At 43.4% G+C, this 26262-nt stretch overlaps 3 protein-coding genes across 6 annotated transcripts in view; 1 reads left to right on the top strand and 2 right to left on the bottom strand.

The window, feature by feature from the left end:
* The window catches only part of pard6a (par-6 family cell polarity regulator alpha), a 36425-nt gene extending 28352 nt beyond the window's left edge, over positions 1 to 8073 (bottom strand). The window contains exons 1-2 of one of the 2 annotated variants that reach the window (XM_015368580.2): positions 7818 to 8073; positions 2097 to 2319 (exon numbers count right to left, since the gene is read on the bottom strand). In XM_015368580.2, coding sequence (XP_015224066.1) covers positions 2097 to 2319; positions 7818 to 7880 — 286 coding nt within the window. In that variant the 5' untranslated portion in view covers positions 7881 to 8073. The remainder of the gene's footprint in view (positions 1 to 2096; positions 2320 to 7817) is intronic. The other variant, XM_015368581.2, reaches the window with a different exon arrangement.
* Positions 8074 to 17637: 9564 nt separating this feature from the next.
* acd (ACD shelterin complex subunit and telomerase recruitment factor) lies at positions 17638 to 23933 on the top strand. Of its 2 annotated transcripts, none has more exons than XM_015368402.2 (14): positions 17638 to 17966; positions 18656 to 18775; positions 19338 to 19462; positions 19764 to 19854; positions 20168 to 20247; positions 20427 to 20471; positions 20924 to 20967; positions 21176 to 21360; positions 21682 to 21760; positions 21910 to 21993; positions 22101 to 22217; positions 22438 to 23189; positions 23306 to 23382; positions 23671 to 23933. In XM_015368402.2, the coding sequence occupies exons 2-14, from the start codon at positions 18671 to 18673 to the stop codon at positions 23765 to 23767; spliced, it is 1881 nt and encodes a 626-aa protein (XP_015223888.2). In that variant the 5' UTR covers positions 17638 to 17966; positions 18656 to 18670; the 3' UTR covers positions 23768 to 23933. The 2 variants fall into 2 exon arrangements, with proteins under 2 accessions (XP_015223888.2, XP_015223887.2); XM_015368401.2 differs by having other exon boundaries at positions 17639 to 17966; positions 22438 to 23195.
* Positions 23934 to 25110: 1177 nt separating this feature from the next.
* carmil2 (capping protein regulator and myosin 1 linker 2) overlaps positions 25111 to 26262 on the bottom strand; it is a 50466-nt gene continuing 49314 nt past the window's right edge. For both annotated transcript variants that reach the window (XM_069181216.1, XM_069181217.1), the window contains 2 exons: positions 26024 to 26128; positions 25111 to 25392 (listed from right to left, as the gene is read on the bottom strand). In XM_069181216.1, coding sequence (XP_069037317.1) covers positions 25238 to 25392; positions 26024 to 26128 — 260 coding nt within the window. In that variant the 3' untranslated portion in view covers positions 25111 to 25237. The remainder of the gene's footprint in view (positions 25393 to 26023; positions 26129 to 26262) is intronic.

Genomic DNA, 26262 nt, shown 5'->3' with positions numbered 1-26262 from the left:
GAATCTCACTGATTTTCTTTTTAAAACAGAGATTCAGTGGGAACATTAGTCACGCTGTGTAGTTGCCCTGCAGGATCTGTACCTTTCCACTGGTACGCACTGTACATCAGTTAGTGAGGTTAAGATCCATGTAATGAGTCTATGAGCTGCCCCAGGAGAGCACCTTCAGGAATACAGGAATGTTATCTTAATAACACTTATTGGAGCAATGCTGGTGGCTGTATTGCATTTCATTATTGAGTTTTCAGCATCCTAGCCAAGAGATTATAATACTACAGTGGCCAAAGAAGAAGCCGTGTGAATCTGCCTCCAGTAGGGGCATTATCTAGGATAGGGTGGCAGAGATGTCGTCACATTTCCCAACATCCTCTCAGACGCACAATCTCGGCCATCTCTCTGAACGGAGCAAAAACCTCCTAAATTTTTAGGAATGTGACACATCCAACTTTAAAGTTGAATTTAGGGAGGTTTTCACCTCATATTGTGAATTTCACAGCGTCTTTTGTATTCAGCGTACATAGGCATCTTATATTATGATGACATCATAGTCATATCAGGAAATGACTGAAAAAGTGAAAAGCCAATTTTTGTAGCATTAGCAATTAGGAGGTGGCAGCTGTCCCATTGTGAACCCCTGCACAATGCGCAGCCCTCTCCACCACGAGGGAAAAAGAACCTCATTAGCCATTCTCTGTGATTCCCTGGTCCACGCTGAGCGAGAGACAGCCCCTCCTCAGACACCCCCCCCGGAGAAACGGCGCTGCGCTGTTCCAAATCAATTAAGCCTCCAGGCCAGTCTCTCCTCCCTGCCCCTCCCCTCATCCTCCTCTTCAATTACATCAGAGCCCTTGAATCATTCTGTCGCGAGCCAGCCAGCCTCATTAAAGGTTAGGGTTAGCCTGTCCTGAAGTGTGAAGGACACGCACACTTGGATGATTGCGCGGTCACAGCACAGCCAGCTCCCCTCATCGGTGCTGAACCCTATCTTCTTTTTTACAGACCTGCTTCAGTATCACGCTTCTGCCTGCGCTCATGAACGTTCATGGAGGAAGATAGAAAGCCAGCTCTGGGGCAGAATGAATACTCACAAAACAAACAAACAAAAAAAAACACAACCCACGTGCCATGTAAAACACATAAGAATGTTCATTTGATCTAAAAACAGGAGAAGAAAAAAACTGAAACCATGAAAAAAAGATTCATCTACCGTGTTCCCAGACATGAATACACCTGAACAATGTTTTTCAAAGTGGAGGCCAAAAAGAAAGACAAAGTTTTAATATTCCTGGATCACAGCATTCCGAGTTTCTCCAAATGTTTTGATAAAACTTGGAAACTTTGAAGAAAACCAGAAAAACAACAACACAAAGGAGACTGGGGGAGAAGCAGAGAAGGCTGGCCACTGGCCAGATGAAGAAGATGTTCCATCTTCCCCAAGCACAGCTATCGCCCTACACATTCCTGAGATATGGCAGGCTGCCACCAGCTGCTACCTGATGGAGTGGCCAGACAGAGAACAGAAGAAACAGAGGGGCCATGCCTGCAGTGGGCACAGAGCGTCCAACACAGGAATCTACTCCTGCCTTCTAACTACAGCCCATTACAACACACTGAAGCATGGGTTTACAGGGCTATAACACAACACAGGAGCCACTGAAACTGGCATTTCCAGGAAAATCCCTTATACAGTGACACATCTGTGCAATACCAAAGATGCTGGATGAAACTGGCCCTGTCCAGCAAACAAACGTCACAAGGCATTAGTCAACCTGATCCTCAAAGACTGGCCTTCCGGTGCAGCTCAGCCAACCAGGGAGAGAGCCCAGTGAACCCTGACCTTCAACTTCAGTAACTTCTTGCAAATTACTTGTGCTGTCGACCACAAAACAGAAGCGAGACTCCCTGTTGTTGCTTTCTTGGTAGTGTACACATGGAAAACAGCAGTTTCTCCCCAGACAAAATACCTGCAAATGAAGTCTCCACTTTGTGACGCTCATCACCACCACTACTATGCAACCGTATGAAAGACCAGAAAAGTAACTCGCAGCAAGTGGGATCAGGGCTCATACCCCATCGCCAGACCAGGGGCGTCTTACCTCTCTTCTGGATGATGATCCTGAGCAGTGGGTTTGCGGAGGACAAGGCCTTCTGGAAGTTGTCATCGTTGTTGATCGGTAGCAGGTCCCCGTGAATGTCCGTGTATCCCAACAGAACGTCGACGCGGGGGATCTGGTGCACAGACTGGAGCAGCTGGTAGAACTCCTGGAATCGAGCCGCGCTGGAGCGCTTCAGAGCGAACCGCCGGTACTCCGCCTCAAACTGCGCACACAGACAGACAGGTAAACGTCACCTCAGGCCTCAGCTGTCTTTCCACTCCTACAGTACCTCGCCCGCAGGCAAACAGTGGAGAAATGCTTTTCCCAGAGTTTGGCAGTGCTGCACCCCAAGAACAGGCAAAAGCAGAAGCCACACATCTCACACTTTTTGTTTTCTAAATTGAGCCCACAAGGATTGTGGTGGAGCCGGCACACAGTTATGAAACGACGCTTTCCATTCTTCCACAAAATGTGCAAAACAAGAGCAGCTATTTCCAGAGAGACTGCATGGTGTATAGCTTTAACTCCACTGCAAAATGGCATTCTTTTGCAATGCAAAAGCTCAGATGTATCTAAGGTGTGAACTAACATTCTTCTCTCTCTTTACCACTCCTGCCTTACGGAAAGAGTAGCAGTTGGAATATCTCAAGCCACATTGCTGTTGTTCTCCAAACTCCGCTGTTTGGACTGCACCCCTGTATCCTACAATCCAGGCTGCTACCTGGATGGCATCTGTCATCCTCAGTGCACAAGTTCACGTCTCAAGCAACTGCAGCATCTTTTATTGATTTGAGAACATAAGAAACCTTACGGCCCATCTAGGTCATTCGGTCGTTATTAGTTAATTGATCCCTGGTGTCACGATTGCTACTCCTCCTCTTAAGGACGCTCCTGCCCGTCCTTGTTCTTCCTCATTCCCCACACCTGTTCCTTATTCCAGCCCCTCTTTAGTTCCACCTTAGAAGCCAGACGTAGATGTTACTCGAGGTTCCTCATTGAATCCCGTTTCGTGAGAGCCCGGGTCCTGCAGCGTCTGGCTCCGTTATGATTTTAACTTTCTGTTCCTGATTCCCCCCACCAGTTCTGATCCGGTTCCTGTTCCTAATTCCCCTGGATGGATCGCCTGGCCATGGACTTTTGCCTCTGTTCTTGATTACCCGTTTGGGTTTTTTATAGGGATTGTTCGCCCCGGACTCCCTTCCCCTGGACACGCCCCCTGTCTTCACACCCTCTCCTGCATGACTTTCTCCCCAGTGTTTCCTCACAAATCCGGATCGTGTCGTCTGCATAGGGCCCGGAAAGAACTGTTCGTGACACCTGGATCTCATCCAGTCCTTTTCTAGGTGGAAACCAGGGACATGGGTTCAACAACATGGCTGGGCAGCTTGTTCCATATGCCCATCACCCTTTGGGTAAAGAAGTAGCTCCTGTTCTTAGTTTTAAACTGCACTTCATGTTGTTTTTACTTGTGCTATCTGGTTTGTGTTTGTTCTGAACATACTGTATGTGGCAGTTCTGGATTTTACCCCATTTGAACACTCTGGACTGTGCAAAGTTTTCTTAGATGAAGTTCTCAACTGTATAATACAAAAGAATACTGGGGTGGATCAACCTGACTGATGGTGTGTTGCGTGTGTCTATAAATAGCTGGGTCATGACAAAGCCCTCATGGGTTACAGGTTGCACCTCTCCCACATCACAATCATACATAAGCTTAGGCACACCTTGTGTGTAGGTACAGAGCCACCCACATCTGGAACACATTCTCTCTGATCAGCTCTCATCAAGTCAGTGCAAATTCCTGAGCACTTGAGATTCAATTTCAGACGTCTCATGAACTCACATTCCTACAGGGGTGGAGAGATGACTTCATGTCAGAGCAATAGATAAGACAACTACATACACATGTAAAAGACAAATTAAATAAATCTGGGCTTTCCGATGGAAAGAATAAATTCATTCTCATTCTCCACGATCCTGCATGGCTCAGTGGGTCTAATAATTGCTGTATTGAGCCATTGTCAGGATTTTATCCTGAACCGCTATCTTGCAGATTTCATTCATCTGCAGGTGGATAAGTGGATTTTCAAGAAAGGTTTCTGGCTTTTCCCAAGACATCTGGGTATTATGACAGTGCAACTAAGAGCTTACCACATGCCCATTATACAGGACTTGAATTTCTATTAATTTACAATTGCAATTGAATGTTATCTCTGGATGTTCTTTAACTCTCTGTAAAGCTTTAATGGTAGTTAGTACAATCATAACATGATTGGGACCACTACACCCTACAATATATGAGGCACTGAAATGCTTGCTGCTGACAGCGTGTTACTCTGATCCTACTTTTGTCTTAAATGTTTCCTGTAACATTTTCAAGTTTATTTTCAAACTTAAAACATTCTACAGCCGTCAGGAAACAGCTGGAAAGAGGGCAGAAAATCTTTACAGAACTGATAACTCTACAATAAAAGCCTTATTTCCTTTCCAGAAGCCTTTGGAAAATGTAAGGTTGGCTAATTTGTTCTGCATGCATCCCCCAGTCCCCTGTTGGCACAAAAGTCCTAAGTGTCTTATGTTTTTGATTCAGTGTTTCATCTATTGCACTTTTATGAAAAGGTAGAAAAAAGATCAAACTAAAGTGATTGTGCTTTCTAAATCACGTTTGTGCTCTACTCTGCATTATTGCACGGCAGTATACATCTTTGAAAAGCTTTCTGAAGTGCAGCACAATTAATTAGGTATGAACTGATTGAATAATTGTATGATTAATGGTGTAGGATTTATGTCCAAGCATGCTAAAGCCGGAAATAAAATATAATTATCAGATATTAGTTTCACTAACTGCATACAAGTTGTTTCCTAATAATTTGGGAAATGTATTTAGTCCATTTTTCAATATACAGTGTACTATTCCTCATATTCAGACTATAATCCGTGAGGCTAGACAGCAGCTCAGCTGGGCTGTAGCTGGTTTTTAAACAAACACTTCCCCCAGTAAAGACAATGGCCTCGGGTCTCAGCTGTTCGGTACTGGAGTAAGGGAAAGCTGATATGAAGTCACAGCTCGTCTCAACCTGCTCTTCGCCCAGACTCTGAGCTCTGACCTGTCTCAGAAAGGTCCTCGTTTTGTTTAGGTTTTTTTTTTCGCCCTGACAAGTAAGGTGGGTGTTTAAATAAACTGGGGGGGCGCTGGATAGGAAGAAACCGACTCATGAAAAATTGAACAAGTCGGGCTTTTTTTAGAACCGTGAGATGGTCTGCGCGGATGTCTTCCCGGGAGCGCTGTTGGCTCTCGCACAACATTCACTGTCCGCGCTGGAGCCTGTCCAGGGCTGGGTGGTGCGGGCCGGGCGCTGGGCTCGCCTTTCTCACAGGTACAAACTCCGTGAACTCCCCCGGGCAGCCGAGAGCCTCCACAGAGGGTCTGAGACCTGCTACAGAGATCGCTGACTCAAGAACCGCCTCTCAGGAGCTCGGGGGCGTCATAATCTGTTGGGAAAGTCTCTCTGACTTTCTTTCTCACAGGAGGAGGAGGAGGGATCTTGCAGCAATCGTGTCACCTTATTTAGAAAAGGCTAACTAAGCAAAGGTGACAAACGGCAGGTGAACGGGTCAGAAATCCTAATGCCAAACGCCTCTCCGTTAGTTCACAAGGCTGCAAAAACATCGCGGAGCTTGGAGGTGCCGACGTCTTCCGACGAGGAGCACAGCTGAGACCAGCAGCAGACGGGTCTCGTTTCTAAATCTAATTTTCCCACAGATGTGACGGTACCTGTCCTGGAAATCTAATGAATTTCACGCTAGATTGACCCCTGACGAGAATGTAGGAGAGGAAGGGGGAGGTGGGGGGAGAATGTAAATGAGAACCGGCTCTGTTTCAACAGCAGCAAATGAAGGGGCCTGGTGATGTTTTTTGGGACACAGACAGGCGCCTGCGAGGCAGTGGGATCATCCATAGCAGAACAGCGGTTCCCCAGTGGGGAGAAAACACCTCCCACGTGACTAAGGACCCCCCTCCCCCAAGGTAGTGTTCTATTGAGAGACGCGATAAAGTACAGAACCGCATCCATGCCTTGATCGACACTCATAAGAGGAACAATAATCTGATACAGTAGTATTTTATCACAACCCACCCAGGCGGCCAGCGAAATCAAAGAAGCACAGATCTCAATGTCTGTCTCTAGACCGGGAATAAAGGATGTAAAAGAAAACGGGACACTTTTTCAGTACTATTAACGTGTTCTTACACGGATTCTGCTTTTTCTGTATTGTGTTGATTTTTTTTTTACTTCCCCCGCTTTCTCGTGAATGTAGTGCCCGAAGTGCTCTTGACCACCGCTGTTGTCAGTAAACGGCGGTGCCATCGGCCCTCAAAAGCAAACTGGCACCCCGTGTTGCCAAAACAGAGTAGCAACCAGGCTCAGTCCCGCAGTTTTAGGTGTTGCACTTGGATCGCGCTCTCATGCACCTTGTCGGGATGTCCTAAAAAATGTTTATTTGTACTTATACAAACGTGTGAGTGATTTGTGGACTACAAGTATGCATGAGCGACTTCGGTTCACTGTGTCACATTCGTGCTAATAAGGTTGCTAAATGCTTTTTGGTCCATCCTTTGGTCCGGCAGCATAATCGGAATAGATCCCAACATAATCGGAAGGGTTTTCCAACAGCCCCGGGGCCGCTATCTGAGTGAGTCGCCCCCTGCGTGGGACTCACCAATATCCCCAGGAACTGCTTTAAAAGAAGTACACACTACCCCCATTTCTCTCTGCCTTATACTAGACATCTACAGGGGAGTGAACGTCGATGTCCTAATAAAATGTTCATTTATATATCGTTATTATTGCTACTTCGTGACACTGTTACATAATCAGGGTTTTTGTGAATAACTACAGTATTGCAGCGGGAATCTGATATCTGTGCTGCGGTACACCTACTGTACATACACGGTATTTTCATTCCCTAGCTGTGTTACAAAGCAAAAGCTCGTCTCCTTCATCCCTGTTATTTAACCTTCACAGGCTCGCTCCGCTTTCACAGTCCAACGATAACGACCGAGATAAACAAACGGCAAGTTGCTCGAAGGTGTAGCGACATTTCCCGACGACATTAAAACGGCGATCGCTCTCTCCCAATACCTCCTCGCCGCACTTCAATTATCTTGTGTGTCTGAGCCAATCTAAAATCAGCTTCAATGCATTTCACGCACAATTAGTTTTTGGAGGCCTAATTAAACCCACAATGGATTTCAGCCTGTAAACTGTCGTCCCTTTCTGCAAAGTGCAATGTTAACAACAGCGAATTAACCATAAGATGTGTGACTGTATTTTTCTTATTATTGCTCCAAATGGGGACACGTTTCAGCCAATACACAGGAAAAAAAATCCTACCAGACACCCGATTTGCTGTCTGGCACATGCAGACATGAATTAGAGATCGGTAGCAAATGTGAGTGTGACTGTTCACTGCCCACCAGCGCGATGCAGCGCTAGTCTGCCAGCTGACAACACGTCGCCTGGCTACCTCTGTACAGATGCGTAAGTCACTCTAGAAGGGACTGAACCCACAGAGACACGGTACAAGGTGAAGGTTTAGGGGAAAAAAAAGGAAAAACCTGTATACCGTGTAGCATGTACCATGTAGCTCCTGTATTCCTTAGCTATCTATTTACCTCTATCAAACCGGTGGAGTTTATAGTATTGTAAGAGAAGAACTTACTTTGCTCTTGACCTCGATGACGTTGTCCGGATTTCTTGAAGGGGTCTTCTGATGCCTTGACATTTTGGGCTGGTGTCGTGTATTCCCGTGTTGTGGACCATGCACCGCTCGTACTGACACGGCCTCCAGAGACGGGATTATAAAAGACAACGCGATCGCTCGCTCGCGAAACACATGCACCCACACCGCAGTCCGGCTCTTGTTGTGGGAAATTGAACCGTATGAGAAGATCTCCTTGCAAAGAAGGGGCAGGGCGATTCTATTTCAACAACACTGACGTCACCCGCGCACACCGCTAGGAGGCGGGGGTGGGGCTGGCCGTGACGTCACCGGGAATGTTACAGTCGACGTCGCCCTGGAAACCGGGAGGCAGGAACAGGTGCCTCACAAGGAAGTAGCGCGCACGAAACCCACTGACTGACTCATTCGGACATCATGTACTTCATACTGTATAACTATATAACTACTAATAATGACATGACATCATCTGTTAACCTGCTCTGTAGAGAGGTGACTAGTTCTGGGGGCTATTGTATCCTGAGTGTACTTATGTAATTTTAGCAGTATGGGGTGACGGACATTTTTTTGTTTGTAAATAAGCATACAGTATGTGCTATTTTAAGTCTTTAGTGCTTTTAATGGTAGTAACTTTGAAAGCTGTATTCTTTCTTATCTTATCTTGTTTTACTGCAGGCTTCCTTGGCAAAACGTGTCTGTAATTCAACACTTAAACTAGTAATACAAAGGGAAAGGCAGAACTTAAGTGATTATCATTTTATCTGACTTGTTCCATCATTTTATCTCTGCATTTCCAAGGATCCTGACATTTACAGCCCAGCAGCTTTAGTCTTCAAATTCATTTTGTTATTCATTTAGAAATCCATGTTTTCCTCCCTTATACTAGGTAAGTCACTGACAGTAACAATCCAGAGAGCCCGTTCTACAGTACAGCAGGGGGCAATTAGTTTAGTAATTTGAGTAGAATACCTTCTTCAGTATCGTGAGATTTGAATCCACAGCCATCCCATCCAGAATCCTTCCCCCTTGCTTTCGGTCTGATGTTTTCACCCCGTGTAACTGTTTAATAATGAGGTGATGTTTTAGGATGGTCTTTTTGGCCTCAGGTATTAACTTTGATCTCCTGAAGGTCTGATTCTGAAATGCACCTAAAGGTACTGCTGGAGATGACATCTCAAATACACGATCGCCAGTGGTTAACCTCATCGCCAGTGGTTTTCATTTTCACTCTGGGGTCATCACTAAGTTAATTAGTTTGGCTATTCCTCTGTTCCATGCCTCTGCTGTTTTTTAACCAAACCACTCATTTTACTGACAGATTAATGTTTTAAGGAGGGAATGCACAGAAAGGGAAAAAGAAAAGTCAAATACATTTGTGTTCTAGAAAGCCTTGTTTAAAAGGTCTTAATTGTCAGGGAATGATTAATTGTTCTGGTATGATTTATTCTCAAATGCACACCATGTGGGCCCTGTGTCAGCACTATACTGTATACCACAAGTCACCATTCACCATGTACAGGAATCCTGTGCTGAGACAGCATTTCTGGCTCTGCAAATGTGCAAACACAGAACAGGTCTCGATGAGAGGCGGCCATTCACTGAGATACTGCTTTTTATTGGTCGTTTTGTTAGATTTAGCAGGTGTTTGATCCAAGGATCTCATCCAGCCACTGCTTGAAAGAGTTCAGGGCTTCAACAACATGGCTGGGTAGCTTGTTTTATACCCCAACGGCCCACCTGTTAGCTTTAGAAAGGTACCTTCTTTTTTTTTTTTACCTCTTCTCAGTTTTAAATCCACATCCCCCTACTGTTCTACTGCTACTCTACTCTTGTCCTCTGGTTTGTGGTTCAGCGCTGATAATGAAGAAGTCCACTATCCTTTGAGGATTTGGAACACTTCAAATACGGGTGCCAGCACTCACCTGTTAAAAACTAAAGGTGTTATTAGTGGCCACTGGTGTGACACGTAACAGCAATGGATTCCAGACTGGGTTGCACAGTTCTGCGAGGAGTTTGCATGCAATATGTTTGTCAACTTCATTTTGCTCCAGGTGCTCCAGTCCCCTCTCATTTCCCAGAGCCACGCAGGTCAGTTTAATTGCTGTGCCCCTGTGTGCTTATACTGTATGTGTGTGCCCTGTGATGTCTGCTGGGCCTCCCAGAACAGGCAGCACACTGTTGAAAACATTCCCAGGAATAAACAGATTTCTGAGAATGGACACAGGGTCATTGCAGCCGCCTGAGTGTTAGTGAAGTACAGCACTAGCTGCAGGAGAAGAAGTTTAGAAGACAAACCTGTACGCATACCAATTGCTGATTAAGAACAAGAGCCTCTGGTCTGTCAGGTTTAGTGAAATTCCTAAGGTTACCTCTTTACAGTTTCCATTCCCCTCCTCCTCTCTGGGCCCCTAGCTCCGCCTGTTTGACCAAAGCTGCAGGAATGTAGGGATGGTAACTTGGTTGATAATCCTTTAACCTTTGTGGATGCTAAAAAAAGAGATCTATCATGACTGCCAGAACTTGCGATTTCCAGAAAGCCTGTCGAAGAAGTTGTTTAAATAAACAAAGCTTCTCATAACAAGGGTATGTATTAATCCTGGTGGGTTGTTACCAGAATTTGGACAGGAAGTTCCAATTAAAATCTGCGGGAATCACTTAGGGGTGTTTACACCCCATGGTGTGAGGGACAGATAAGAGCAAGATGCAGTCTGAATAGAAACTGAAATAGATGTAACATGGCCACATGATTGCAACACAGGTGCCTTTATAATTGTTATTGTGCTCCACAAGTGCTGTGAATCCATTAAGGCCCAGCAGGAGCCCTTGAACCAGGAGCATTCGCACCAGAAACCAGTGCTCCACTGACCTCAATTCAGACACTCTGGGAGAGAGACTTATTTCTGGGCTTTACTTTTCTTTACTCAGAAGAGAAAGAGATTTCATCTGGAGACATCTGATAATTAATGAAGGTACCAAAGCCTCTTCTTCTCCAGTTTGTAGCAACCTCAGACAGGGCCTCTCAGAGCTATTAAACTGTCAGTACAGGAGCAGATTACCAGGCCAGAATTTGATGAAACTTAAGAGGCTACATATGAGAGCCATGAACCAGTGATCCTGTTCCCAGCCGGTTTCCTTCTTTAGAAGCAACACTCCTGCTTTTCACTGAAGAGTTAACTGAAAAGTGACTCTCGTAAGACTGCCTTGAGTGTGGAGCTACAGGTTTCCGGGGATAATTCAAGGGAGATGGGGAGAGGACATTTCTTATGAATGGCGAATGTGTGCAGGTGAGTTTGCCTCTGATCCTTTAATGAATGCGGGGATTACAGGGGGAGTTGGGGAAAGCGTAGGGAGTCCTACAATGGAGGCAAACACTTTGCTCAGCACCACCAGTGGTACAGCTGGGATGAGCTGTCCAGAGCTCCCTTATGGTTTTTGGCAAACAGCGACCCCTACATACAACTACCCAGGTCCCTGCAGGCCCCCACGGGCTCACAGGGATATCAAGAGGGACACGCCGCACCTCCGGGAGCTGCTGAAGCTCTTACAAGTCACTACGGAGCTCATGGGCAGTCAAAAGAGGATTGGCCCGATTGCCCAGGAGGTAGGGAGAGCCTGTCCTCCATCCCCTGTGAGCCGAGACATAAAGACACCAATTCCCATTCCAGTCCGGGTGGGCAAATAAGGTAAACGGATGCCAAGTCTCTTTAAAGGAGAGGATACTCTGGCTGGCATGGTAAACCATACTGGCAGAGGGTAAATACTGAAGCCAAAAGCTCCAGGAAAGTGTGTCGATAATGGGGATTTCAGAGTTCTGGCACAGAAGAAGAAATAGGAAAGAAACTAACAGGTTATGACTATACGGAAGGTACACACTACCAGGGAGTTCAGGGTCATGATTTGAAACAATCAAATAATCCCTAGAGCTGTCAGAAATGATTCAGCGGTGCCACACGCCATACCTGAGGTGTGCTGCTGGGAGTGTGAACGATGGTCGTTGAAACAAACCTTACCCTGTGTCCCTTCTGAGACACTGGAGGCTTCTGAAGTCAGCAAGACTTAAACTCTCTGTTGACGTAATGGATTGCTCTCTGCACTTCATAGAGAGGAAATACATAAACATGGCATTTGAGGATTGCTCGCCAGCCCAGTAAAACCTACTGTGTTATATTACACAGGTGAGGAGATTCAGGCTGGGTGGGGCAATACTCTTTGTTCCCCAGGCACTGAAAAAAATAGAGGAAATCATTCATATCATTAAAGGTTTTAGCATTTTGAACCCAGAGATTATATTGGAAAGCCCTGAGATAGTTAGGAGATGATGTAAATGCTATCTCAGAGTATGAGATGTATACATCTGCTGTGCTGCTAAATGTACACATATGAATCCAATGTTTTCATTCTAAAAAGTAAAGTGTGAAAAAAACAAATAATTATTAAATTGTCCTTTTGTGTAAAGGATAAGGGTGGGTGTTAACCTTGAGGCTGAGTCTCATGGAGAGAACTTCCCCACAAAAGAATAACAGAATGTAACATATCATTTTGGGGGGGGTTGATGAGAGATATTTATTTCTGAAACTCCCCCTTTCAAACCAAAGCAGACCCAGAGTCCCAAATTGACCTGCTGTTGCTTGTTCAGACTTTGTTCCAGGATTACAGCAATGTTGTTAATCAGAAGAGGCAGCTTGAAGAAAAAAAGATTGGTGATCCGTTCTCTGGTAATCGATCTCCAGGACTGTTTAAGCAATGTCTGGGCAGGGAAAACCTGTCATGCACTCTTAAGACCCAGAAGAAGAATCTTTTTGTGGTTGCCAGACTCTCCTAAATTTGAGAGGGATTAATCATTGATTCCCTGACGTGACAATAACGCTGTTACTGGCAGCAGTGAAAATAAGAAAGGGAAATTGTTGCTTGGGTGTCATGTTTTTTGGCAAAAAAAAGTGTGAAACCTGACCTGGGTGTTTTTAATTGTGCACTGTAATGCAGATTGTCAAAGATCCCATCTGTGAAATGCAGTTAGACCAGAATGTCCTCAGCACTCTGCCTTTTCTTATCACATCTCACCTATCAGCAGGTTGCTGAGTGAAACCGCTCAGCTGTTTACTCAACATTCCTCTCTGTTTAGTATAGGAATTCCAGACATTTCTTCCTCTGATCAGGCAGAGTGTTTTTTTTTCACTCCTTAAGAGCTTGACATATTTTCTGTTTTGTGCTTCTGAAGAAAAAGGAAGAAGGGATCGTGTTTGCAGTCCTGGCAGCTTCTGTGAATGCTTGCTGTCAACGTCCTTTTTCCTGATAGTCAAATGTTAATTAGATATCTACATATCAAATATGCCTGCCAGTGTACAAAGTGAACCACGGGCTGTATCACTCCTGTAAGGGAGAGCACCAGTACATTTAGTCTTATAAGAGATCCCAAGTCATGGAGTTCTAGAGATTAGGAAAGCATGCAAGCTACTGATCAATTAAGCAATCAGTTTGTTTAATTGAGGGAACTCTGGTCATTAAGGACTGAATGGTATTCAGACTTTGGCTCCAGATGATCTCTAAATTGCCTAATTTTACAAATCACATACTTAATTGATCACAAAGACACTGTTCAGAGTCTTTACACATTAATGATTAAATGGTTACCTATAAAACCTTCTGAACTGGAACATTCCAGGACTAGGGCTGCAGATCCCCTGCTCTGTGGTTTTCAGATATTCTACAGTATGTGTAATCATAACACCAAGAGGCACACATGAATAATGTACAATACACTCATACTTGGGTGATATAGTGAAATCAATGACTAATGCATTGCTGTGCACAAGCACCAAACACCCACGCATGAGTGAAAAATAAAAACACGCACTCCACTCAGTAAAGTTCCTTCGCTCTCTGTTTCTCTTCTCAAACTCTCTGTCCCACAGGATGGAGCTTGTCCTAAATTGCCCTCCCCTGGCCTCTCTAATCCCTTTGAAAAATTCCACATAATTTCAATTCGACAGTTTCTCCGCTTAATCAGATCCCACCTGTGAAGCAGAAAACAAAATTCAGGGATCTGAAGGCGAGAAGACATTCTTTTTGAAAAAAGAAGAAGAGAAGACATTTGTTTGCTAGGCATTTCTGCAAGAAATTGACAGCTGAAGTGGATCAATTAATGAACCAGCAGAAACCAAAAGAGCGTGCTTTTGATGTGCATTCAGAGAACACTTTCTTTGCAGCTAAATGCAGTCAGGCACTTTTAATACTCTTCTGCCCCGCAAATGTAGGTCTGAAGTTATGGGTGTGAGCGAAGTTGATCTGGCACTTTTTCAAGGAAAGTTACTGACTGGCCGGTGTTTTATTTGACTCAGGATAGTGAGGAAAGGCAAGAGAAATGCCAACTGCTGAGAGAAGCAATAGCCAGGGAAGGCTTGTCTCAGGGCAGCGTCTTGGCGAGCGGAAGAAGTTTTGCTTGTGTGTGAAAGTGCTTTTTGTACCACAGTAGGTGTGCATTCTTGGTAATTTCATAAGGTTTTATAGATTTTGTTGTGAACCTGACATTAAGGAGAGGTTTGATCAAATGAATGTGTGTACCAGCCTCGATATCTAAGATGACTGAAATGTGGAATGCCATCTTAAGCAAACACAACCTAAAAAACACTGTTTGTGTATAGTGTGGTCTGTAAATTTCAACTCTTTTGTATCTAGGAACAGAGGAAGGGATCCTATCTGTTTCTGCCTTACTTTTCATTAAATATTTGACCAGGTTGAGAGGCAACAAAGAGAAATACATTCTCAGTATAGGTTCAGTACAGCAAAGTACCACAGCCTGGTCATAGAAACTGGGCACAGAACTGGGTGCCCAGAAAGGTTAGGCTGTGGTCCCACTCCCAGCTGGTAGAAGCAGGGACAGAGGTGTTGCACTGTAATAAATACTTCAGTATTCTCCTGTCTGAGGAAGAGAGTAACCCTCTCAAAAAAAGAAATTTATAATTTTGTTTTAATGCCTGACTGTAATTGCTTTGCTAAAACCAATTGTCATGACAATAAGGCTTGCTGAATTTGAAAACCATCTGAAGAGCAGTCAAGATGTGTCCCATCACAGATAAGGAGGCAGAGAGGCCTGTGTTACCTCTGCCTACACAAACCCTTCTTTGAGGGAACCATTGTGAAATAGCTCAATAGAACAGATTAAAATGTAAAAATAGAACATTTTACCCCCTACTCCCCTGCTTACTCACTAACACTGCTCTCTGGCAGAATTGCATGCCTGACATAGTTTGTTTGACTTATTTTCCTTGTTAGTGCATGACAAATGATTAAACTATTGTTATAAATCAGGCAGGCAGTCTCAGGAATTGCAAAACATCGTTGAGCATATAAATCATAGACTTTCTGACAGGTTTCATCGTTGTTCAGGTCTCTTCATATTCATTAGCCCATGTAGGAATGTAGGTTTAATTGACCTACATTCAATACCTACTTTGAATATGGCTTTATATGTAACATACATCAGTACTGAAGGTTATTGCACTGTGTTTTGTACTATATGTTTCTCTCAAATGCTAAGCAGCAGATAAATTCTCAGGATAGATATTTCCGTAGATTTCCTAAACCTTTTCTTCCATTTCTACAAAATTACACATTCAAGGCATCATAAAAGCAAAAATGCAAGAGGATCAGTAACAGAGAACAGGAAATTGACACACAGCCAAGAGACTTATTTTCATGATAACCATACTCTAGTAATTACCACGAAGAAACAGCAATTTAAAGTGAACTGAAAAACATAATACCCTTTGGTCTACACTTGTCTTAGTTGATTTCACTGTGTGAAATCTGCTCTGGGCAGTGTTGCTAGTATCTTTCTCAAGAGTTTATAAGCACATTAGAGAATGTCAGTGTGCCCTGGAGTGAAAGAATTTGTGATGGTACAAGACATGATAAGAGGCTTTGTTATTGCTTTCATTTTTGCATGGCTCTGCACTCCTGCTCTTTCTCTTGTGACACAAGGGCAGACTCCCAAGATTGCTGGTGTGGGAGACGGAATGAGCTGCACAAAGGCACAGCACAGGCTCAGGTGGGGTAGTGTGAAATACATCAGGGTGGCCCAGTCTTGCTCCTGGGGCACACACCTGCCATACTCCCAGTGACACTGTTAAACCCTTAATTGACTTCATAACAGGATTAATGAGAACTGTTTGACTGTCTGTTTTCAGCTCTTAAACATAATGGGGGTTCTCTTTAACTTTAATATTGAAGAAAAGCATCCTGGCAAATGTTCCAATCAAGCAACCTATTTGTTCAGTTAAGGCTTCAATTAAGAAATTAATTCAGCTAGGCTGTGATGGAGATCATCAGGTGTGGGCCTCCAAGCCCAGGAGTTGGAGCCCCAGAAATACATTACTTTTTCAATAAGATGTAATATACCCATACAGTCTGAAAATGGATACAAATAATTTTATCATAATCAGAATTTGTTTTACAAAGCTGTAGAATAACAGCTTAATAGTGGTTACCTATTGTTACTTGTATTCTTGCTTCCTTGTGCATGTGTTCTGGTGTTTGTAATAAATTAGCTACTACTACTAATAATACCTTGCACATATATAACACTGTTATCACACAAGATCCCCAGAAACTTTACATGGGGGAGAACTTCATCCATCTGAGTAATGTGTGACAGCCATCGTGTGCCAGTAAACCTTCTACACTGCAGAGCAGGTGGAAAAGTGAGAAAGGATTCCCCTGTTGAATGAAAAGGGATCTTTAGGTACAGTAGGTCAGCCAGAGCAAGCCTAAAGCAGAATTTAACCTAAGACACTGGGATTAACGTTCTTGCTCTTACAAACAATGTCATAGGATCTTCAACAACCACGTAGTTAGGATCTCATTTTAACATCTCGTCCAAAGTACAGCACCTTCTACAACACAGTGTCACCGTTGATGTGAGAATTCTGGTCCAGAGTGAAGAGCACCACCAATGTAATATGCAACAGCAGCCTGGTTTTCCTTAGAGCTGTCATTCTCTGGTCCTGGTGAACCGCTGTGTGTTTGGGTAATTGCTCAAGCCAAGTTCCCAATTGAAGCCAAGTTTATTTTTATTTTAGGGTATTTTAATTTTTTCAACTCCTAAAAGCATTGTAAATAACGTACTTTAAATAGGATACTTTTAAAACCGAATATTGAATACAAAGTGTCGAAACAGTCAAGTAGATCAATTTCAGGTACCAGTTTACACTGGCAACTGAAGCTAGAAAGAAAACCAGTGGACGTCAGGACAAGGATTGAGAATCACTGTTTTATGGACAGGCCAGCATGGTAGGGCAGTGGCCAGCACTGCTGGCTTATTCCAGTGTGGTCTGGGGTCAATCCGTACTATCCGTTTCTCACTGTCCCTCTGTTAAAAAGTGGAGTTTAAGTTCTGATTATTGGTTTAAGCTAAATTGGCTCAAATTCTCTCGTTATTAAGAACGATAATATATGTTTCTGATTTAGCTCTTAATTGTTGAGAAGTGATTGTGTATTTGTTCTTTTAGCTGAGTCTTTCTCGTATGCTGGTGTAGTGCGACCTACTGTGGCGACTTCTGACAGTGCGTCTTCGACCCACCATTGTGCGTCTTAGAGTTTATTAAGTACATTTTTTTCTATTTCTTTAGTAACATTTTGGATGTAGTATTAATGCATTATTGTTTTTGTGGTGCTGTTTTTCTAAGTCTGGAAACTTAGATGTGTGAAGCTCTCAAACGTCAAAGCCCTCTTACTGTGTGAATCAGATGTGATAGGAACCAATGAACGAGAGCGTGTGAGTTTCCAGGGGGATGAAAAAAGAGACCGGACATCAGCGGGAGATAGAAAATACCAACGACTCAAGTAAACAAAGACGGTTCCGGCTTATAGTGGAATATATAGTGGAATATGTTTACTGCTCTAGTATGGCATTTATATTATTTAGTTAACTTTATTACTGTTAAAGAGACGAATTTTGGTTCTGTTCTAAATTTCTGTCGGAACATGTTTTCTGGAGTGTCACGGATTAATAATGCGTAAATTGATTATTTTTTTCTTAACTCAGACGTTTTGCTAAACGTTTTCGAACTATAAAAGTTGAAAACAGTTATCTTTTAACGCCGCTTTCTGTTCAGGGAGTATAATTAGCAGGAGGTAAGTAAAATGCACACCTTTCTGAGTTTGCAGATTGGGTCAGAGACATGAATATAGTCTGTTTAGTTACACTGAATATAATATGATAAATATTGGAGAATCAAGATTTAAATCTCAGTGGTTCGCCGGGCAGTTTTGAGTTTAGCTGACAGCGTTTTTATTTATTAGAAATGTAATTTCATAATAGGGTTACCTTTTCAAATTGTGAGTGATGGAGTACTTGGTTATTTATCTACAGTCTTGCTGATAAAATAATTCCGATCTAGTAATTCGTAAACCACTTTATCCGCTCTAGAGGGTGAGAACACCTTTAATTATCTCCCAGTTATCGCCCAATTAATATAACTGTGCTCCCTAATGGTGTTCCGACCGATGCCTAAATTATTTAACATAATAATAATAATTTAATAATTATTTAGTCTTGTAAAAGTGTACTGCTAAATTGATTTGTTCTTAACTTCTGCTGTCCAGGGATTTACTAATCATAGTAAAATGATAAAAACAGAAACCTCACATTTTTAGTGTAAAGATTTGTTTTATACTCTGTAAGTGACAGCTGTAATCTAGAAGGCTGTCACAGTTTTTAACCTCACTATTAAAATGATTGTTGTTAAAGATAGCAGTGATGGCAGAAGTAATTAGTTCCCAGTTCTTGTGCTGTGTAAATTAACAAGATACTTAATGTTTAGGAGCGCAATGCCACCATGAGCCTCAAGAATCCAGTCACTATCCAGCCTTGGATTGACCTCCTCCTGCAGAAATACGGCCAGGAAGAGGAGCCGACTTCAGTCAAAGCCCATGTCATTGGGGTAACACAGGCCTTGGGCGTTAAGTGCACTGCGCCACGGGGTCATACTGTAGTTAGTGTGGGATTGTTCGTGTGACCTATAGTATGGCTCTAGGTGCCTTGATGAATCCACAGTTGTGGGAGTCTGGAAAAAGCTACATATCCATGTTAACGAAGCAGATATCCAGGCTAGATGAGAGACCCAGATCAGCTGCTCGATGACTCATTTTGTTTGTAACTTTTTTTTTTGTTCTCAGCTTGTTTTTGCCGTCTAAATTAAAAATGAATGCAATCAGAATTCTGACCTCTGGGCTTAAGAACATGCACTAACAGTAATGGTTTTGTGAACAAACCAGGCTCCCTTTGCTCATCTGCAGTAGCATTGTGATAAGGTTGCTGTTGTATTTTTCCAGCTCGCACTCCCTGCTCTTTTGAAAAATAGCCTGCAGCAGGAGAGCACTTTTCCTGACTTCACTTGATGAGCTGTGCTTTTCTGCTGCGTCAGAGGTAGATTTAGAAAACTGGGGGGCAGTGCAGGCGGTGAGGTGTCGTTTCACGAGAGCTGTCTCACTCTTTCTCTGTAGTTTGGGAACGTTTCGGGGCTGCAGAATGAACAGGTGGAAAATCCAGCAGCAGTTGTCTTCCTCTCGGATCACCAAGTCTTCATCCCTGGGATCATCACTCGGGAAGCCTGGGAAGAACTGGAAGAGTGAGTGGGGTTGCGTTGAAGAACTAAAACAGAAGATATCTCTTCTGGAGTACCATTTTTCATTTGTGTACCACTTTCACAAATCTACTATGACAGTTTGTGTTTTATGTTTACTTAATTTTTCTTTATTATGTACTGTATACCAATCATTCCGCAAAAGAGTAATAATAATAAACTTTGTGTTGCACCCTTAGAAGTGGCTTCTCAAAGCACTTTTCAGACATACGGACTAAATTAATTTTGGTGAGCAACAAAAAAGACTCTCTTTTAAAATAGTTGTGTGTTGAATTGTTTTCAACAGGGAGGAAGACTACTGTGCCTTTTTTGATCTCAAGGATTATATCGTAATACTGGTCAACTACAGTGTCATGTTCCAGATGGAGAAAGAAGAGGTAAGCGATGACACACTCTCAGCAGTTGTGCAAATCTCAGAGTTTGTAGAAGTAATGTTGACAAAGAAGAAATAAAATCAGGAGTAATAAATCAGGACCTCTAACAGCAGACACAGTTATACACTCCATATTGCTACATATAGTGTCTCACTGTCTCCATCCAATTTTAGCCTTTCTTCACTAATTGCTTGTAAATTACCAAACTCAATCATCAGTTGATATATTGTAAGCTACATTTTAAAAGGAGTTAGAAGGTATTTATTGCAAATTGGGTTGATTTTTTTCAGATTTCTATCTTGAATTTTCTTCTCAGAGCAAATGTCAGTTTTTCATCTTAATCAAGAGGCTGCGAGCACTGAGGTCTGAGCCAGTCATACATGATGTGCCTAATTGGTAAGAGGAATTTCTGTTCTTGACAGCCAGATCATTAAGATTACCATACGTGAGAAATGATTTATTTCAAAGTGATGCTTCTCTGTTCATTTTAAGGCTGGAGTGGTTCTATTTACTTTTTTAATACAGTTACAGCGGAAAATTGTGATCTGTGATCAGTTTTTTGTTTGCCATTTCAGTAAAACATTGCCGAGAGTGAAACAGCAGATATATAAACTGTGGATGTAAGTATATTTCTCTATGTACAGTATGTTGATGTTTAGAGAGAACACTAACAGTGAATGAAGTACAGGTATTAGCAGTCATCCCAATAAAAAAAACACTTTTGATCAAACTTTGTATGAGTATATTATAATTACAATTTTATGAGTTTCAGTACAAGACTTTTGTTGTTTAGTGATTTAATCTATTTTGTATGTTCCAGGATCTTGTGCATTTATCTGGGTACATTGACAAGCTTGACCTTTTAAACACATACTGTTAGCTTATACACTGTATCCTACAGTTTTATGAAGTCTGGAATGACTCAGATTGCTGCACAGCGATACCTATTTTCATCATTAGCTTTATCACGGAACTAAGTATTTTCTTTTTTTATAGGCACTGTATTTAATGAAAGAGCATTGATTGGTAAAATATTAAAGTTCTCACAAACAGGCTGTCTGGTGTTCCTCAGGTCCTGTGTAGAAGATGAAGACAGCATGAAAAACAACAACACAGGTACTCCTCTTAGCCCAGCCAGATCAGGACTGGAGACTTGAAGGAGGGGGTTGGCTGTGATTCTTTTGCATTTTGAAATTAAGTTGCATTTAGTCGAGTTTTATTTCAGTGCATTTACTGGAACATGATTTACCACAGAAACATACTAGGCCTTATAGAGGCCTCTTATAGAGGCCTGGTAAAATGACGCTTTTCTTTTCTCAAACAGGTTACTCTTTGACTCAGCTGCTGCATTATTTGGATCAGGAGAAAGTGAAGACCCTGAGGACTATGGCGAGAAAGTGCTTGGACGGCACATGTTCCTCCCCTGTGCCCTCCACATCCAGAGCTGCTCTTCTGCCCCTGACTCCTTGCCCCCCAGCTGACTGGAAGAGCATCAGGACCCAGGACAAGGTACTTTGGGCTCCATTGGTGCCCTCTGCTGGATTGCCCTGGAGTTTTAGATATTGTGAAAGATATTGAAACAAATTGAAAATCATGTAGGTTTTGGTCTACCCTGGTAAAGGCACTTACATTACCTTATTTTGCTGACTGAGTGTGCTGAGCTTAATTAGTTCCTAATTAGGTTTTACATTTTTTAAACTTTCCATTTCTTTTTTTTTTGTTTTCCTTTGTGCTTTTTACATAACTGTCTCTGTAATTTAACCTTCGTTTTTTAGATCGTCAAAGAACCTGGCTTTGACTGCCTGTTCACCCCCTCTGTTTTTGTTACAGGGAGAGAGACCCTTCACCATCCCAGTTTCTCATCTCATCATCCCTGCCAGGCAGAGAGAGCTGCTTGCCAGGGTTCCAGGTAAGCAAGCTGCACAGAAGTGTTCCTTTCAGTGCGTTTGTGACTAAACCATGAAGGGGTGTTCTGAGAACTTGTAAGGACTGCATAGTAGACCAAAATTAGTTGTAATTTCTCAGTTAACTGACTTATACTCTGGCTCTGTTCTAAAGAGAGACCGGCCGGCGCACCTTCATTCCCCTCCACCTCAGGACCCGCCTCTGAGAGATGGCCAGCCCAGGAGGTGACAGACCCAGGTACGTGGTGATAGAACTGCCTAACAACGGCATCACTACAGAAACAAAATCATCACGAAAAGTCTTCTCTTTTTACACTCTCTGTGAATATCCGCCCTTTTCTGCAGCGGAGTGCGAGCTGGATCTGGAGTGCACTACAGATCCCGAGCAGGACACCAGAACTACGCCAGATCCCTGGAGTCGATTCCAGCCCATGGAGATCAGCGACGTCTCGTCAGCGGGGGGTGAGTCTCCAAAACTGCACCGGCTGCCCAGGTTTTGTCTAATGGCTGCCATATTCTCTTCTTGACATTTGCTCCTTTCATCACTTGATTTTTTCATCCTGCAAAACTAACATTGTATTTCGCTACTCGGGTTTTTCTCGTTGTTTTCTCAAGAGAGGATTGATGCACATCCCGGTGTATTTTCTACTGAGTAACAGCACAGCATGTATGTTTTTTTCAGAATCTGTAACTCCAGATGATCTGCCTACTCGCACATCCACCCAGTGCCCAGCAGTGTCCCAGATTGTCCCAGGAGAGGCAGGGCCGAGCAGCCCTGAGCCGGAGCGACAGCCCGGAGCAGAATTGTCCGGACAGCGCAGCAGCCTGACACACAAGGAGGTGAGGAAGGAAGCGGACGTGCTTGGATTTAGTCTGCACGACCTAAGCCGGGAATCTCAGCACTGCAGCTTCCCCGCGTACCAGGAGCCCAAGTCCCTCAATGCTGTGGCCACCAGTATCTCCCCCATCTCCCGAAGTTCCCTGACTGCTCACACAGGCACAGGATCCCAAGAAGGCTCCCAGGCGGAGAGAGCCCGGAGCCCTCCTGCTCACTCCCGTGCCACGGACCCGACATACGTGGCTCCCACCCTCCGCGAGCCAGCACCGGCTCCTCTGCGCATGGAGGAGGGGGACGAGATGGTGCTCATGAGAAAAGCCTGCACAGGCAAGCGGAAGTATAAGACTCCTGGCAAAGAGATCAGCATTGACGAGGACAGGGACGGGGGTCTCACGTGCCACAGTTTGGAGAGCGCTTCCCCAAAGAGGAGCAATCCAGTGAGGAAGGTGACACAACCCAAGAAGCCCCTGGTGATGGAGACCAGACCAGAGCTGCCCACAGCTGCTGCCAGCCAAGGGTCAAGCCTGTGCTGGGATAGAGAGGCCGTGACCAGGAGGTCAGAGGACAAGCAGGGAGCTGGACATCACTCCAATCCTGTAAATGTAATTATTTGGCTTTTTTTTTCTGTCGTTCAAACTTAGATATGTTTTTGTAAATCCGTTTGTCAAAATGGGACGACTGCTCACAGGTCTAATGCTGTTTCTCTCCTCAGACACACCGTGATGGAAGTCCGTTTATGTACAGCTACACACCATCCGTCAGCATTATGAAAGCAGTGCGATCCCTGAGGTTTGTCTTAACATTGAAATAGTGAATTTGTGGCTTACTCTGTCAGTATCTAGTACAAGTGATAGTAACATTGTACGTTGAGAAAAAATTCCTTACATTCTTAAGGCACAGTACAGTGATAAGTATACTAAACATATATTATCAGTGCGTGCTAATATTTACTTAAATACTGAGGTCTTTCTTGTTTGGTTAAGTGAGATGAAGCTTTGCTTAGGAATGAGAAAATATGTTTTAAGCAGTCACTGATTAAATGTGGTAGTGAAAATGGATGTTGTATATGTTTTGCAGGGTTTCTGAAAACCTCCTGAAGTGGTCAGTGCAGTATCTTCTCAGCCCAGGTCCCGCAGTGACCGTGGACACGCGTAGAGAATTGTCAAGCGACTGAAGGTGGTCACTGACATTGTGGAGAGAGGTGTGGCTCCCATTCAAGAGTTTAATGCGAACAGGAGAGGATGTTAGCTTTATGTTAGCAGTGTAAGCTATGCCCTGACTCCAGAAACTGTAGATTTCTGACCTCTGTGAAAATGCAATAAATTTTGATTTCCTTGGAATTTCAGAGGTGTTGTGTTCTAGTGAAATGTGATCACTTGAAGAAATAAGAGAATTACATTTAGATAAACCCAAAGATTTGGGAGTGCTGGCTGTAGCCATGAGGTCACCCTTTCCTTAGGTCTGCCTCAGTACAGTTGTACCATTAAAGGCCATTAACAGACCTTAAAATCACGAAGGAAAGTGGTTCACAAAACCTTTTAATTGCATTTTTTGCATGTTGTCTTTTATGTTTGCTTGTCCCAGTACTCTTTGCGACTTAAGCTGTAACCAGCAGGGTAGGAAGATAATTGGAAAAATAACTGCTAGTGTCTAATGGAAACAATATATAAATAAACACTGACCTCGAGACTTTTTGGGCACATTATGTGCAACAAAAACCACATTACTTTTCATTAACAAAACTCCAACTGGCAGAGATGTAAAGTGTGGCAAATTAACCAATATGATTGAGAGTATTGGTATAACTGATTTAATTCATAGATTCATCTGCTTATTGTCTAGCTCCTGTTAATAAGGTACCTGTTCATTCATTAGGGCAGTATCTACCCTGACCCATTTTTACACATGTAATAGAGGAGTTTTCCATTTTATTTACAGAGTGCCATTCGTAAGAGATCGGCAACAAGCCTGTGTTTTTCTACCATCTTCCTCAATGCATTTAGTGACTTTAGTGTTCACCCCAGCTGTCTCCAGGGGTATTATTTTCTGTGTGCATGACTCTCCCCCCCCCTTCCCAGATGTGAGGGTGGCCAGGCTGTGAGGCTGTCATCTCAAAATCGGCATTGAGCAGTTATTATACAGGATCCACAAAGTCAGGGACAGGGTCAGCCCAGTGACCTACTTCAGAATATCCAGTGAAATACAAACCACAGGACACAAGTGGAAACTATGGCAAAATGCATTTAAAACTAAGGGCAGGAGCCATTTCTTCTATGCTATGGGTTATGTGAGTATGGAACAAGCTCCCCAGCTATCCTGGAGATGCCCAGAACTTTAATTCTTTCGAGAAACAGCTGGATGAGATCCTCGGATTAATTTGCTGCTAAATGTTAAATGAGCTTGATGGACCAAGTGGACCAAATCTTTGTTTTCTTAAGATCACAAGCCCATTTTAAAAGGGAAAGAAGTGAAACGCACACATCATCAAACAACTTCAGGGCAAACCGTCACACTTGGTAACGCATCTGAAATATTTTTTTTAATATGTAGTATAGTATTTTTTCTTTTTTCTTGTTTTTGTACATAATCTGACGTGCAAAGGGAAATGGTAGAAAATAGAATCTGGTCTGTTTCAGTTTGTTTCTCAGTGTGAGGGAGGGTCAGTTCTTTGGTCTGAAGGTGCTCTCTGCGCAGAGTGTAGTTCAGGCTGCTCATTGCTGTGGCTGTCCGTATCCAGGCTGGGCCCGGACCTCTTCTCTGTGGCCGGTCTGCTGTCTGTCTCCTCGCTCTGTCCGTTACCTGAGTGATAAAGGAACAGGGACCTATTACGTTTTGTTTCATGGCAGGAATTTTGACAGAACCAACTTTTTAGCTTGATTTTTGCAGATGTAATGCTGAGCTGCTTATAGAAGAGGACATTAGATCTGGAATTTAACTAAACCTACTGTAGTTTCTTTTTTTTAAAATAAAACCTTTATTTATAATGACAAAGGGATACAATATAGCAATATAGAAAACTCCTGCAGCACATTGCACATATATTTCTGGTGACTTTATAGTCATCTGTATAGTTGGGTACTGTCTTCAGATCACTGTGAAGTGGAGTGCATTTATAAAAAGGGTAGAGTAGTCCGGAATTAGCTAACCAGCCATGTTATTGAAGCCGATAACCTGGTTTCTATCGATAAACAGCTGGATGAGATCCTCAGATCAATTAGCTACTGACTGCCAAGCAGGTTAGGAGCCTGAATGACCTCTTGGTGTTTAGCTTTCTTCTGTTCTTAAAGCCTGCATGGCACAGTAGGGTGCCCAGTACTCCAGATCACTTTAAAGCCTTTATGATCCCCCTGCTATGACTAAAAGCGTGTGGGGATCATGCTCTCCGGCTCAGGACTGCAGCATGGCGCCTGTGTCAGAGGCCTGCGCTCACCTCCCTCTCCGCCTGGCTGGTCCTCGCTGCAGGGAGGCAGCTCCATGCGGTTGGCTCTCTTCCATACCGGTGACCGCTGAAGCCTGGGCAGGGCGGCCTTCAGTTCTGCAGGGAAACCCAATGGCCTCAGTCTCCTACAGCACTACTGCATGGAACAAGCTCCAGCCTGATGCTGGACGTGTATTTACTGTATTAATCCCAGGCACCAGACGTTCAGTTAAATAATTAACCCTTGTTTC

The sequence above is a fragment of the Lepisosteus oculatus genome, chromosome 20, assembly GCF_040954835.1.
Source record: "Lepisosteus oculatus isolate fLepOcu1 chromosome 20, fLepOcu1.hap2, whole genome shotgun sequence".
NCBI lineage: Eukaryota > Metazoa > Chordata > Actinopteri > Semionotiformes > Lepisosteidae > Lepisosteus > Lepisosteus oculatus.
Note: the sequence above shows the minus strand (reverse complement) of the source record. Positions and strands in the feature narration are given on the sequence as shown.